Source organism: Prunus mume, linkage group LG2, assembly GCF_029339155.1.
Source record: "Prunus mume cultivar Tortuosa linkage group LG2, ASM2933915v1, whole genome shotgun sequence".
Taxonomy (NCBI): Eukaryota; Viridiplantae; Streptophyta; class Magnoliopsida; order Rosales; family Rosaceae; genus Prunus; species Prunus mume.
The window spans coordinates 29,047,364-29,061,183 of record NC_142699.1 but is presented as its reverse complement, the minus strand read 5'-3'; the positions used below and the strand labels follow the sequence as shown (position 1 = coordinate 29,061,183).

Sequence of the window (13,820 nt, the reverse complement as noted above, 5' to 3'; positions counted from 1 at the left end):
AGAGCTCTTCTCACCTCTTTAACAAGTAAAAACTGAAAAGGTTAGAGTTTACATAACAATTAACTCATTTGTATTGATATTTTTATATAAACATTTACTAATACTTTTCTTTTCACTCTGTTTTACATCTTTCTAAGTGATGTTGAAGCTGAAAACAAATCTGAGAAAACTGTTGTGCAAACTATAGAAGAAAATGTGTCACTTCGACAATTTACCAATTATCGGTTTGAAGAAGAAAACAGTCCAAGGCAGTTCCAAAACCACCTCTCCTACTGCCACATCAGAGTTTGTGCTCTTTCCTTTTCAATTCATTCATCTCACTGATACACACATTACACACAAAGTATTTCATTGTTATTTTTTATGTTTACTTATTAAACTTAATTCTATCGTAATAATTAATACTTGCCAATTTTTGACTTTATGCCAACAGAGCTAAAACCTCTAAAAAGGAGAAAAAATGGCATTAGTCAACCAAACAACAAATGCAGCAACAACAAAAGCCCTGTACCAAAAGCATCAAAGAAGAAAAATCCATGTGCATTACTCATTAAAATATAGATAAACGCATGTACAAGTTTTTTCAACAATATGCAACTTAAGGCTGCTCATATTTTGATGTTTTAATAGCTGCTTGATATATTAAAATATGCACAATATTTTAACATAATAAGCAGCATATTAAACATGATGTTAGTTTATGTTTTGCAACATAAGCTTGCCAAACTCATGATCACACTGTTTACATCTCAATGTATATATAAATAGTCCAAACTCATGATAGCACTGTTTGCATCTCAATGTATATATAAATAGCCTAAACTCATGATAGCACTGTTTGCATCCACTAAACTTTTTAATAGATTAATGACTTGCTGATGGATTTCTGAACATACTGTTGAATCCTTTCATTCTTTGCCCAAATTGATTCTGTAATGATTTTGCTGCTATAACAGGTTGTTAATTTGTTGTTGTAATGATAGGTTTAGATGATTACAATATTTGAGCATGTTAGTGAATCCTTTTTAAGTATTTTGGTAATTAGGTACTTGACAACTCCCAACGTGGGGAGAGAGTGACAATGTGTAATTGATTTAAGGGAAAAAGATGATCTCTTTCTCTGTGTGTACTACCATTGTTTCATATTGCACAACAGCTATTTGGTGAATGAGTATATATATCTCTGTAAGTCATCTAACAGAGTTTGATCTATATTTTCTGCTCATAGAATGTACTTCTATATAGTTGTGCTATTGTCGGTGTTGTGTCCATTTTGCTTTATTAGGCTATAGATGTAATTAAGAAATAACAGTTTAATTCTTGAATGTTTTTTTCCCTTCCCAACTATTGATCTATTGGTCAAACTTTGACTCTGATTTTTGGCTTTGGGTTTTGATGATGGCTGATATTTTGTTTTCTTCTATCTCTATTTGTTTTTGTTTTCCAAGATTTTTCTTTTGTTTTAGAAGTGGACTAATGAAGTTCAGGCATCTCATATAAAAACACTGCAAAGAAAAACATATTTGGACAGTTTTGGGAATAGAAAATCAGAAATTGCAATTTTTCAATTTTTTTCTTGCTTTTTGTCTTCATTCTATGTTTTTTAGGTGTTGAGTGAGGTAATTTTGCAACAAAATGATTTCTGCATCTATAAAGTTTGTATACCATGTTGTGTTACAATTTCTTAAAGATTCTGCCTAATTTTTCAAAGTTTTTTGTCCCAATTTGACACTCTACTAGAAGTGCAACCTGTGACCAGAAAACCACTGTAACAATCGACAAATTATTAAATTCCCCTTTTGATTTTTCTAATATTATGAAACTGTTTCCATCCTTTTTGAAGGATAAATGATTTTGTAATGATATTTGCTTATACTGTCGGAAGAGAGACTTTTGTTGACTGGAATCTCTTAATTCCCAAATGCCAAACCTTTAGTAAAACTTAATGATTGCAGTTAATTATATCCCTGATTTAATTTGTTATTGTGCATTTTCAGTTTTCCCAAAATTTGATCAATATTTTAAGATGACAAGCAACATATAGAACATGTTATTAGTCTTTATTTCGTAACTTAAACCCGCAACATCGTGCGGGCACCTTTGCTAGTGTGAGCTAAAAGTGCATTATTGAACATAAATTCTGCTTTTGCTCATTTTCGTAGGTCAACTTATTGACCATGGATCACCATGCTCCGGTGCTCGGATGAGGTGAAGCTCTACATCAAACTTGTTCCAATGGATGTTAACTACAACATATCCGAATTTGAGCTCCATTGAATCAGTATAGCCTAGTCATCAAATCCAGCATTGATCCTAACTCTGGAATTATGGTTTGGACCACCTTTGTCTCCACTGGATGTCACCCTTCCTTTTCTACTTATGACCACACCACTTGGTAACAGTATTTTACCTCGGTAAGCTGGGATCTCATTCTAGCTAGTTGGATCCCACTTAAGGTATTAAAATTAAAAGAAATGATGAAATAGGGACATTAGCCCACCAAGCTTTAGGAAAAAGGGGAGTACCCTATGGATTGGTGAGTTGGCAAGGGAGAGAGGGCAGCTAGAGGGACGAAATCAGCTGATCATTCTAGACTCACTGAGGATTTTCTGAAAAGCAAAGAAAGCAATACCCAAGAGAAGATGAAGAAGTCATTCCACCATTCAAGGCTTTTGTGCTTTCACCTTCACAAAATTTGTAAACTCTTTCTAGTTATATTTGTGTTTGTAATAAGCATGAAGAACTAAACCCCATAGCTAGGGCTTAGGTTGAAGCCCTAAATATGAATACTCTATTGTTTTGATGCTTGAGTTTATGGATTTCTATATGTTGTTGATGAATTCCTCTTCACTAAATTAATTTATCTTCGATGTATGTTTTCTTTGATTGATCACCCTTGAAAGCATACTTATTGAGATTGTTAGGATTATATGTATCTTCATATTTTCCTAAGGAACTAATGGATGGAGTGAGAATCATTCATGTAAATTGGTTTCTTGAATGCCTAATTTGTGATGTTCATATTCTCTTCAAACTTAATGGGTTTCTTTATATGATTAAATCGAAGTACTAAACACACCTGCATTGATTGTGTAGGAAACACAAGTATTGTAGCACTAAACACACATTTTACTTATCTTAGAGAAAATTAATACGTCTTGAGCCACTAAACTTGGTCTTGATTGTGAACATTTTCATCAGTGTATCTAGAATTCATAACTTGAGTATCCATAAACATGAGTAGGATTGTTTAGGGTGGATTCCTAAAACCCTAGTGGTTGTCACCATATTAAGTTACACTTTGATAATCACATGTGTTGATCTTGTTAAAAATTAGAATTCGGTTACATTTAAGCATTAGAATTAGGTCACTTGAATCAAAAACACCCCCTTCCCCTTTTTGTTTGTGTTTGTTGTTTGAAACTTTGAATGTTATTTTTATTGCATTATGTACACTTTCGTAACTGGTTTTGACATTTGGTCCGAGTTTAGTTCTTCATTTTTCCGTGCTGAATCCAACCATGTAAAGAACGTATAATTTGGATTAACAATTTGAAAGTTACAAGTCAAAAACCGGATAGAGGTCGAAACTTAGAAAACACAGAAAGTTCATAAATTCTTCTTTGACCAAGAAGTGTTATAGTACCCAGGTGATAAAGAAGCGTTACAATTTACGATAAAGAAGTGATAAAGTGGTGATACAGGAGTGATACAAAATGCTAATTGTGTTTACCTTTGGTTTCTTGTTTCGTTACAATTTAACAATTCGTTGCAAGAAAATACTTCTTCTGTGGCAGTCGAGGCAGCACAATTGGGGAAAATTCGAAGACTTGCAATTTACTTGGATGAGAATGCAGATAGGTTGTTTTCTTCAAGAGATGAAACAAATGGGCACGTAAGGTCTCTATTATTCTTTGGCCTAAAAGAATGGAGGCTAAAAAGTGAAAAAGGATTACTATCTCCGTTGAAGGATTTCAAAGTGCTTAGGGTTTTGAAGGTTGAAGGTCTTATTCAAGTAGAAGTTGAGTTGCCAAGTGAAATTGGAAATATGGTACACTTAAGGTTTCTAAGTGTGAGCAATAGCGAAATAAAAACGTTTCAGCCATCCCTAGGTAATTTAGTGTGCTTGCAAACTCTTGATTTTCGTGTTTGGGGTGCCATCGTGGTCATCCCAAATGTGATAATGAAGATGAAACAATTAAGACATTTATATTTACCCTGGGGGTACAGAGCAAAAGGTACCCTGGAGTTGTCTACTCTTAGCCATCTACAGACCTTAGATAGCCTTTCAACTGAGTATAGTGATTTGAAAGATGTTGGTAGATTAACCAATCTTAGAAAACTGAGAATAAAAATGTCAAGCTCTTTGCAAAATCTAGAGGAAATCTTAAAATTTACAGACAGCACGCTTAATCGTATCCGGTCTCTAATTATGTACAATGACATGAATAACTGTGAAGAGCAAGCTATGCAAATAGTATCAAGTTGTCGGGGTATATACAAATTGGTGTTGGTAGGGCCAATCGCAGAATTATCGAAAGAGCTCCACAACTATCCAAACCTCACCAAGTTAAAATTGTATGATTGTGGTCTCAAGGAGGACCAAATGGGAATACTAGAGAAGCTGCCAAACCTAACAACTCTGCGCCTTGGATATAAAGTTTTCCATGAGAATGCAAAGATGCTGGTTTTCTCCAAAGGAGGCTTTCCTTCTCTTCAATTTCTTTATGCTAATGACATGAGTGAAATAACAGAGCTGAGGGTAGAGGAAGGAGCCATGCCTCGTCTCTGTCGATTGGAAATCAAATTTTGCTCGAGATTGACTACACTTCCAGATGGGCTGAGATATCTTACTAATCTCAGGGAATTAACCATCAGAGGGATGCATAGAGAACTCCACCGTCGGATTGAGGAAGATGGAGAGGATTTCTATAAAATTCAGCATGTACCTTCCCTTGTAATTGGAGAACCATGGTTAACCTAGCACCGATGCAATGATGGCAAGGTAATTTCTTTATTTTAATTTTTAAATTAAAAAAAGGTGCATTTTAAAGCAAAATGGGTGGTTTGGTTTGTGTTTATTAGTTATAAAATGAAGCACCGAGAGAATATCAAAGTACAAAAGCCAACAGAATATGGGCTCCCTTTTTCAGTTATGTTTTCTTTGTCCATTTTTATTGCTTTTTGCTTGTGCTTGTGAGTTGTGAGTGAGAAGCTTAAAATCCAACGGGTTAAATTTCCTTAATTATTTTGAGACCATTGAAAAACATCTTATAATTTTTTATTTGTTTTCTTTGTCCATTTTTATTGCTTTTTTGCTTGTGAGTCTAACTCCTGAGCCTTATCATTTCCCAATTTCTAAATATTTTTGCTTTTTTTTTGGGCACCATTACCTCCTTACATCTTGTTTCCTTGTTTATCCACCATTTATAATTCCATCTCATTCTGAATTCAAGTTTTCGTAGTTCCATGAGAATCTTATAAGAAGTATTTGTCTCCTTCTTCAAGGCTTGTTAAGATACACCACCATTGGATTTTTTTCACAAGTCAAGTAACAGTTGGATATATATATTTCTGGCATTTGAGACTCTTTGAAATGTCAAATCTTTCCCTTGTCATGTGAAAAACAATTAGAAGGCTCCAGTCGATAAGCAATAGGATTTTTTTTATACTAGATCATGTTAACAACTTATCTCTCAGTTGTTTTAGTGAAAAGGCTAAAACGTTTACGTACAAGAGTACTAGGTTGAAATGAGTGTTTTTCTTTTCTTACGATTTTACTACTATGTTCATATTGGAATGCAATTTTCACAAGTAAACTGCTGAATTTGTGTTATGGTAACTGCATGTGCGAAGCTGAACTTATAGGGGGAAGCAAGAAATGCTATGTGAAAATCAAGAGGAGCAAAGATGTGGTCAACTAGTTTAAAGTTCGTTACAAGCTTTTGGATCTAATGGTTGTCTAACAGTACATTTATATTATTGTATTATATTCCTATTTCGTGTCTGTTTTCAATTATGAATATTTGAGCCTGTGGACATCATGCCTTTGTTCACAACTTGGTCCCATGTGCCATATGATATGATTTTATCTTTGTGTGACATACATTTACAAAATCGTCCTTGCCAACTGCTGGTGGAAGAATTTAAAAGAATCGTTCTATGGTGCATTGCTTTTTTTTTTTGTTACATTGGGTGGAAAAAAATTCCTTGGACTTCGAACTTAGGTGTCAAGCAGGTGTAAAGGGGGAGGCCACCACTGTGGTACATGCAGTCGACTATGGTGCATTGGCAAAACCCATTGGTTCCGGTGTGAGTGTAGATTTAGATGTACTTTGACTGTTTCACATGAAGCAAAAACCCTTTAATTTGAAACATTTAAAATATTCTCAAGAATTGTTGGTGCTCTCAAGAATTGTTGCAGCAAATGATTTTAATAAAATATGTTTTAAAAAATTTAAAAAACCCGAAATGAGAAGCACGTATGGTATTGTTTATGTATATATATGCGCGCTGTTTGAAAGCTTCCATGCTCTTGGTTTGAAGCAGTTATCAAGAAACAATTTGAGGCCATGGACAAATTTTGCCATCAAACGTAACAAGCAGTGCAAACGTTGAAGGTATTGTTTGGGACGCTACATTGTCCATGCTCATGGCCATCAAAGCACTTGACACAAGTGAAATACGTTCCCTTTATTAAGCTTCCACAGTGCCCATTGCAGAATGGTTTTCCACTGTAAATTATGTAGACGAGAATCACCATGTCCATGAAATCTAACCCTTCCTTTTCTTCCTTCTTGAACTCATTGAAGAAGCTGCAAGTACTCATATGCTTGCAGTCTTCATGAATCTCCATGTATGCCAAGAACTCTTGCCGGTTCACTCGGTCATTCCCATCCACGTCCATCTCTACGAAACACTCATCCACTGACCGCTTTATGTGTTGTGGAGCATCCTTGCAATAAGCAAGCACCGTCTGCCACAGCTCCTCCATTTTCAATTATCCAAACTGTCTATATATATGTATATTTTTTTTGTTAATAATTTAATTAGGTCGGTATGCATGGTTATATATGTAGCAAGTGGGGTGACTGAATATTTGTACATTTTGATTTGTTTTCTTTAAACTTTCTCTGGAAGGACTTGAAAGGATCAACAAGGACCTGAAAAGATTCTCTAGAATAAGGATATGGTCCTTGCCAACCACGGCCTTGGAAAGCAGTACATTAGTGTTACTTTGATGCTTAACCGTTCCCAATTAGTCTAATAATGAAGATTAGGATGATTGTGGGAGTGGTTGGGTCAATATTATTATTTTAGGACGTCCAAAGTGTTCAGAAAAGGGAGAAAAATAGAAAAGCACTCTCCTCTCTTTTTCTTTAAGGGGTAGTTAACATGTCATCTATGGATAATATGTTTTGGAAGCTTTTCCAGAAAAAAGTCACACTACACTTGTCCTATAATTCATCTTATGTAATCATGAAAAAATAATAATAAGATTTTCTTAAATTAGGAAGAGAGCTCGGGGGGATGATGAGGTGGGCTAGAAATTATTCTAAAATTCTGAACACATTTCACACATGGAGATTAAGGCCGGGTTTATATATTGCGTGCGTAATCTAATCTATGTCACTACTGCCGCCACCATCAACATGGTAAAGACAATATGAACACAAGAATTGTGTGTGGATAGATGAAGAGGCTTTTCATTAAATTTTTCATGACTTGCATGATATACTTACATATTTACTGCAGTTCGTCCTATCTACTTGCTAGAATACAAAATAGTGTGGAAATCTTAGTGCAGTGCGATGCATGTTTCCTTTAATTTTGATCGATCTTATTGCCTAGCTAGCTAGTGTAGAAATTACATAAAGAAATTTTTTTGTATACATGTCAGACTGTGATTTATCCTAAGAAAGAGACAAGTAGTTTCCAAATTTTGTATCCCCACTCCATCATTTCCCAGCTCTGCCGCTGTGATTAGACTCTCTCTCTCTCTCTCTCTCTCCATTTTATTTGAGAGTTAAAGAGCCTTGTTCAGCTTCAGCAGGTGAAGACTACAAATTATTTCACAAGTTTGATGCAAATGCTTAATTGGAAACAAGAACCTTGAAATTATACACACACACATGATTGCTCTAGCTAGCGCGCCTCAGTCTTGATCACATAATGGTACACTGAGTGGAAGCAAAGATATTCCCCAGGGCGAGAAGCACTTCTATCGTTTTCAACGCTTTCCTCCCTGCCCTCTGAAAATTAACATATTCAGCCAAGCAAGCAAGGTCTCCGAATGAGCACGAATCGTCGACGATGAAGTACTAATTAATTAAAGACAAATAAATAGAACAAATATGCTAGGGTTTGTCCACTAATTATTAGTCAGAAAGAGAGAAGAGATGAGAATTACTTACATTTTTAGGCCTTGAATTGACGGGAACCACTTCAGTGGATGCACCAGAACTGCTTGGCTCGTTGGTGAGCCTACGGGAAGAAGAATTATTGCTCGTCTCTGATGTCCTACCAGACTCAGGTGACTTCGACTAGCATTACATAAAGTCGATGGTTTATAAAGTTAATTAATTGCCTAATTGGCATAGGCCGCCAAGGCCAGCTGTTCTTCAACAATTTTATAAAGCTGCAAATAAATTAAAATTGGCATGACCTGCTAATTAATTATATATATATATATATAATTAATTCACAAAATATAATCAACAATGGGATGGTGTTTGGTTTAACTTTAACGTCAGCCCCATTCAAGATTTCAACCAACGGACAAAGATTAATTTATAATATGAAAAATGTTTAACTCTACTAATTAATGATCACTCAGCATAAATAATTATTATCTCCATGAAAAACAAAAGAGGAAATTTGTCCCAAAACAAAAGAGGAAATCGGTGTCGAAGGAGGAAAATTTGAATGCAAAGCACCGTACCCTCTGTGTCGTCTATTTGAAACATAACATGTTATATAGAATCTAAACTATAAATAAAACTAATAAAAAAAGGTGTTATGTTCTAACCAAAAAGCGACGACATGCTAATCAGATTGTCACATAACAAGAAGTCCAGGAATTTCAGCTTACACTATTGGATATGATTGGATTTCCCTTGCCAATGCCCTAATAAAATTACTTTTTTGTTGATGAGGAATTGAAAAAACAAGCCAGTATTCCTTGACCTACCTCATGAATGCTTGATGCTGGCAGCTGGTTCAAAGCTTCCATCCTCTTGGTTTGAAGCAGTAGGAAGTTATCAAGGAATTTCTTGTGGCCATGGACATACTTGCCATCGACATAACAAGCAGTACAAACATTGAATGTGTTGGCGGCATCACTGGCATGATCAAAGCATTTTACACAAGTAAAATAAACACCCTTTACGAATTTTTTGCAATCCCCATTACAGAAGGGTTTTCCACTATAAACGATGTAGAAGAGAGTCACCACGTCCAAGAAATCAAGCTCTTCACTCCCTTCCTTCTTCAGGTCATCGAAGAATCTATGGTTACTCAGATGCGTACAATCTTCATGCATCTCCATGTATGTCAAGAACTCATGCAAGCTCACTCGGTCGTCCTCATCATGATCCATTTCCAAGAAAAACTCATCCACCCACCGCCGGATTTGCTCCGGGGAATCCTGGTAATATGCAAATGCTGTTTGGCGCAACTCCTCCATTTAAAAAAATTTATGCGAACTTCTTGGATTTGATTGATTGGCACAAGCTAGGGAAGTCACAGGAGGTATTTATTTATATGTATGTGTATTATCATATGGTTAATTTCAAGGAAATTTCCAAAGTGACTAAGGGCGGCACCATTAGTCAGTGGTGGGGGTTTACACTTGAAGCTTCCTCGCTAATAATGAAGAGGTAATTACGTGTTACTTTCAGGTAATGATACGTAATCTCTGATCTAATGTAACAAATTATTAGTATAAAGTTTGGTTGCCTTCGGAGCCTTGCATGACAAGTAATCAACATGTTTACTTAGTCTTTTCTACTAGCTTTATATTATTTAATTAATTACCTAAGCTGTCATAAGTTCAATAATCGAAAATCAAATACTAATGTCTCTCATCGGAGAAGTGATTGTCCATAAAAGAGGTATATTAACTACTAGATCTCTCTAAATAACATGGAGGCCTTTTAAAATAAAATATAAATTCGCGTAACTAGGAGGAGTGGCATGGTAAGTTGAACATTATACATCAAAGTTATGTGAAGTGAATCAATATAAGAAGTCAAGTTGTCAAATATATGATTCAGGGTCGTGAGATGAAAATGTGAGGGATACAGTAAGTTTTTATGTATGTCCTCGAATAATAAGTTTGTTTAACGATAATCATGTAAAAAGTATCTATGTTATTTATTGGGCTAATTAGGTCGTGAAGTTAAATTATAGTTGTCGAGGAGAACATACAAAAGCAACTTTTTATGAAGATCATCAGGACTTGGAATAATATAAGAAAAGTCTAGGAAATTGTTCGTGGATGTAACAATCAAATACTTGGCCATTCTCACATAATCACATTGTGTGTGCCATCGATGTGGAGGAGGCTTCCGGGAAAGAGAACCTTTCCATATGGAGGGTAATTGACACCGAATAAAATATGAAACCACTTCAATTTGATTTAATTTAGAAACTACCAAGTACAAAAGACAAAGGAGGGTAATTAATTAATTTCATAGTTTAGTTTAGATATCTAAATCAATTAATTATGTAAATTTATCTGCAACTTCTGAGTGAGAAGATTCCATGGAGAAAAGGTAATATACAAGAAATTTCTTGAATTTAACTTTCTAAAAACCAAAGACTTAAAAATTAAAAAAAAAAAAAAAAAAAAAAAAATCCGTCGGCGTGATATATAGTTGGCCCCACTCTCCATTCACAAGTTTGACTGCTTGACTCAAGTTTGTATTTGCTGAATCAGTCTTCATCACATAATGGTACACTGACTGGAAGCAACAAAGATATTTCCCAGTGCGAGCAGAATCTCTATCGCTTTCAACGCTTTCCTCCTTGCTCTTGTCTGAAAATATAGTATTAAATATTCTCTTAGAGATTATCCCAAAATACAACGGATTTTTCACAGGAATCTCGACAGTATGAGAGAAATTTATTCAAAATTAACAGAAATACAACGAGAGGAACAAATAACATGACCTCCCGATCAATCTCATAATTTCAATTTGTTACATGTATATTTTTCCTTTTAATAACTATGTACAGGTGATCACGTTTCATTTTGGTTAAATATGTAAGTCTGCTAATGAAATATGACTTGGTTCAGAGGACTAACATGCCATTTACTCTCAGACCCCAGAAAAATAAAATAAAAATAAAAATAAGCGTGTAATTTACTACATACACAATCACAAAAGTTTTAGGCATATGTAATATAATTAGCAATAACAATAATAAAATGAGAATTAATTATCAATGCTAGGACAGGGGGTCCTTTTGGACTAGGTTGTGAGTCCCACATTACTCCACATAATAGAGTCCACACAATCCTCATCCATATGAATGACTGAAAGTCGTTAACAACTAAATAATCACAATTAATTAGAGAATAATTGTGTCCTAATGGGGATGACAAAAGTTTTGCATATGATTGAGCTTGTAGTTTTAGTGGTTAAAGAGCATTTTAGTCTCCAATATATCTGATATCCTAAGTTCGAATTTCCATAGATGAAATTCCTCGTTGGGACAGATCAACCTATCAGTTGGGGGGAAAGAGGAACTTACATCATTAGGCCTTGGATTCACGGGAACCAGTGCATTGATTGTCTCTGCTGGTGGACTGCCAGTGCCAGACTCTGGTGCCTTTGCCTGCATTATATATATAGTGAAAATTAATTAATGAGCTGAATATATAGGAACACAGCAAAATTTTATGCTACCACACCGTTTTGTATTTTCCCCATGTTCCATAAAATAAAATAAATGCGTATGTTTAGAGTCTAGACTGTGAATTTTAGATGAGATTAGAATTCACAGTCTGACAATATAATTTTGATAAAAGAACATTAAAATTAGCTTACGTATATATAATCAGTAACAAAAATGGGCCATAGGTAGCTCATTCCAGCACTTACTATATGTATGAACTTAATTTAAGGAGCATACCTTACTAGTTATGCTTGATGCTTCTCCATGCTGGTCCTGGTTCAAATTATCTCCCACTGTCCTCTTGGTTTTTAGCACTAGGAAGTTATCAAGGAAGTTTTTGTGGCCATGGACATACTTGCCGTCAAGGTAACAAACGGGGCAAAGATCGAAGGTTTTGGGGGAATGGTAAAAGCATTGGACGCAAGTGAAATACCCTCCCTTTATGAAGTTTTTGCAGTGGCCATTGCAGAATGGCCTTCCAGTGGAAACAATGTAGAAGAGAGCCAGCAAGTCCATGAACTCTAACTCTTCCCTGCCTTCCTGCTTTAGCTCATCGAAGAAACTTGGGGTACAGAGATGCTTCGAATCTTCATGCATGCCCATGTATGCCAAGAACTCTTGCAGGCTCACTTTTTCGTTCCCATCCTTGTCGATTTCCGACAAGAACTCTTGCACCCACATCTTCATGTGCTCCGGTACATCCTTGTAATATGCAAATGCAATTTGACGCAACTCCTCCATTTCTCTGGTGATGATCTATTCTACATAAACAGAACTTTTTTCTGTGTGGAAAATTGAAACTATGGAAGTTAATTACTAGAGGCCTACTTATATAGACATATTTACTTGATGAGGTAGGAACCTCCCAGGAAAGCTCTCTCTCTCTCTCTCTGACCTTCTTAAGGAAGGCTTATGATCAATTTCCACTATTCCTTCTCAACAGGTGGAGCCCTTTTTGGCAATAGGGCGGCAACCTACCCTTGGCTTGTAGGAGACGAAGACTTAATGTGTAGGACATCTCCAAGGTCCCATCATTTAAATTTCTAAGGACAAAATGATGTGGTTTTCGCATTTCACCTTTCTCCACCTGTGCACTGTTGTTATTTTTGTATATCAATCAATCTGAAAAGGGAAGAACACACAGTAAATAATAGATGAGGAAGAAAGATGCCAAAGAACACTCGAGGATTATAGGTAGACCTGTCAATGGATCGGATTTTAATCCAAATCTGGTGTGATTAATAAAAGATGGATTAGACTTCTCAATCAGATAATCCGACTACAATCCAAATCCAATAATTCAATTATAAATGAATCCGAATATGAATTATAGTTGATCCAATCTGACTTAGTATGAAGTATATAGTTTTGTGCTTTATATTAATATTTTATATGTGTAAATGAGTAATTTTAGCTTTTTATGCACTAAGAATACACTTAATACTAATTATTATGATAAAATATCAAAAAATTGATATAAAAAGTAGATAAATACAATAAAAGAACGAGGCTACTAATGAAATTTTGATTTCTTTTGTACATCACAAAATAAATCCGATCTGAATCCGATGTGTAACAGATATGGATTGATAGGTGCAATCTGATAGTCTAAATACGATATGAATCCGATAATCCGATTATAAATAGATTTAGATTTGGATTGAGGTATATTTGATCCGAATCTTACCCGTTTACAAGTCTAATTATGGGGCTCAGATTACTCACACCACCAACTTTTTGGGTAGATGAATTGGAAATATTTTTGCTCACTATTTTAACCCAAGGTGTAAACTTATCACTCTTCTTAATACTTAACACGTGTCTATAGGCATAACTATAGTTAATATTTTATTTTAATTTATATAACTATGGTTATACTTATAAACACGTATCAATTATTGAGAATAATAGTACCTTAA

The 13,820-nt window shown here is 35.1% G+C and overlaps 3 protein-coding genes, 1 long non-coding RNA gene and 1 pseudogene across 6 annotated transcripts; 2 read left to right on the top strand and 3 right to left on the bottom strand.

Annotated features, from left to right (window-relative positions):
• Window positions 1-224: 224 nt before the first annotated feature.
• LOC103328072 (uncharacterized) lies at window positions 225-781 on the top strand. The gene is made up of 2 exons (XR_016124720.1): window positions 225-285; window positions 434-781. It is a non-coding gene; the product is annotated as an uncharacterized LOC103328072 (long non-coding RNA).
• A 3,267-nt stretch (window positions 782-4,048) lies between these two features.
• On the top strand, window positions 4,049-4,984 carry LOC148919990 (disease resistance protein RPP8-like). The gene has a single exon (XM_089044505.1). The coding sequence runs from the start codon at window positions 4,049-4,051 to the stop codon at window positions 4,982-4,984; it is 936 nt and encodes a 311-aa protein (XP_088900631.1).
• Window positions 4,985-6,278: 1,294 nt separating this feature from the next.
• On the bottom strand, window positions 6,279-6,994 carry LOC103323856 (uncharacterized; annotated as a pseudogene).
• Window positions 6,995-8,118: 1,124 nt separating this feature from the next.
• On the bottom strand, window positions 8,119-9,711 carry LOC103323855 (uncharacterized). Its single transcript, XM_008225876.2, has 3 exons — window positions 9,191-9,711; window positions 8,415-8,543; window positions 8,119-8,252 (listed from the first exon to the last, which is right to left on the bottom strand). Exons 1-3 carry the CDS (start codon window positions 9,683-9,685, stop codon window positions 8,166-8,168), a joined length of 711 nt encoding a protein of 236 aa, XP_008224098.2. The 5' UTR covers window positions 9,686-9,711; the 3' UTR covers window positions 8,119-8,165.
• A 948-nt stretch (window positions 9,712-10,659) lies between these two features.
• On the bottom strand, window positions 10,660-12,770 carry LOC103323795 (uncharacterized). 3 transcript variants are annotated; one of them, XM_089045287.1, is made up of 3 exons: window positions 12,144-12,770; window positions 11,758-11,841; window positions 10,660-11,038 (listed from the first exon to the last, which is right to left on the bottom strand). In XM_089045287.1, exons 1-2 carry the CDS (start codon window positions 12,640-12,642, stop codon window positions 11,762-11,764), a joined length of 579 nt encoding a protein of 192 aa, XP_088901413.1. In that variant the 5' UTR covers window positions 12,643-12,770; the 3' UTR covers window positions 10,660-11,038; window positions 11,758-11,761. The 3 variants fall into 3 exon arrangements, with proteins under 3 accessions (XP_088901413.1, XP_008224031.2, XP_088901412.1); XM_008225809.2 differs by having other exon boundaries at window positions 12,139-12,767; XM_089045286.1 differs by lacking the exon at window positions 10,660-11,038 and having other exon boundaries at window positions 11,499-11,841; window positions 12,139-12,770.
• Between the last annotated feature and the right edge of the window lie 1,050 nt (window positions 12,771-13,820).

Coding starts and splice junctions, on each gene's coding strand:
- LOC148919990 (XM_089044505.1), top strand. CDS start 4,049: ATGGTACACTTAAGGTTTCTAAGTGTGAGCAATAGCGAAATAAAAACG.
- LOC103323855 (XM_008225876.2), bottom strand. CDS start 9,685: ATGGAGGAGTTGCGCCAAACAGCATTTGCATATTACCAGGATTCCCCG. Junction 8,544..9,190: donor CAGCATCAAGCATTCATGAG/GTAGGTCAAGGA, acceptor ATGTAATGCTAG/TCGAAGTCACCTGAGTCTGG. Junction 8,253..8,414: donor TCAATTCAAGGCCTAAAAAT/GTAAGTAATTCT, acceptor GTTAATTTTCAG/AGGGCAGGGAGGAAAGCGTT.
- LOC103323795 (XM_089045286.1), bottom strand. CDS start 12,642: ATGGAGGAGTTGCGTCAAATTGCATTTGCATATTACAAGGATGTACCG. Junction 11,842..12,138: donor CATCAAGCATAACTAGTAAG/GTATGCTCCTTA, acceptor TATATAATGCAG/GCAAAGGCACCAGAGTCTGG.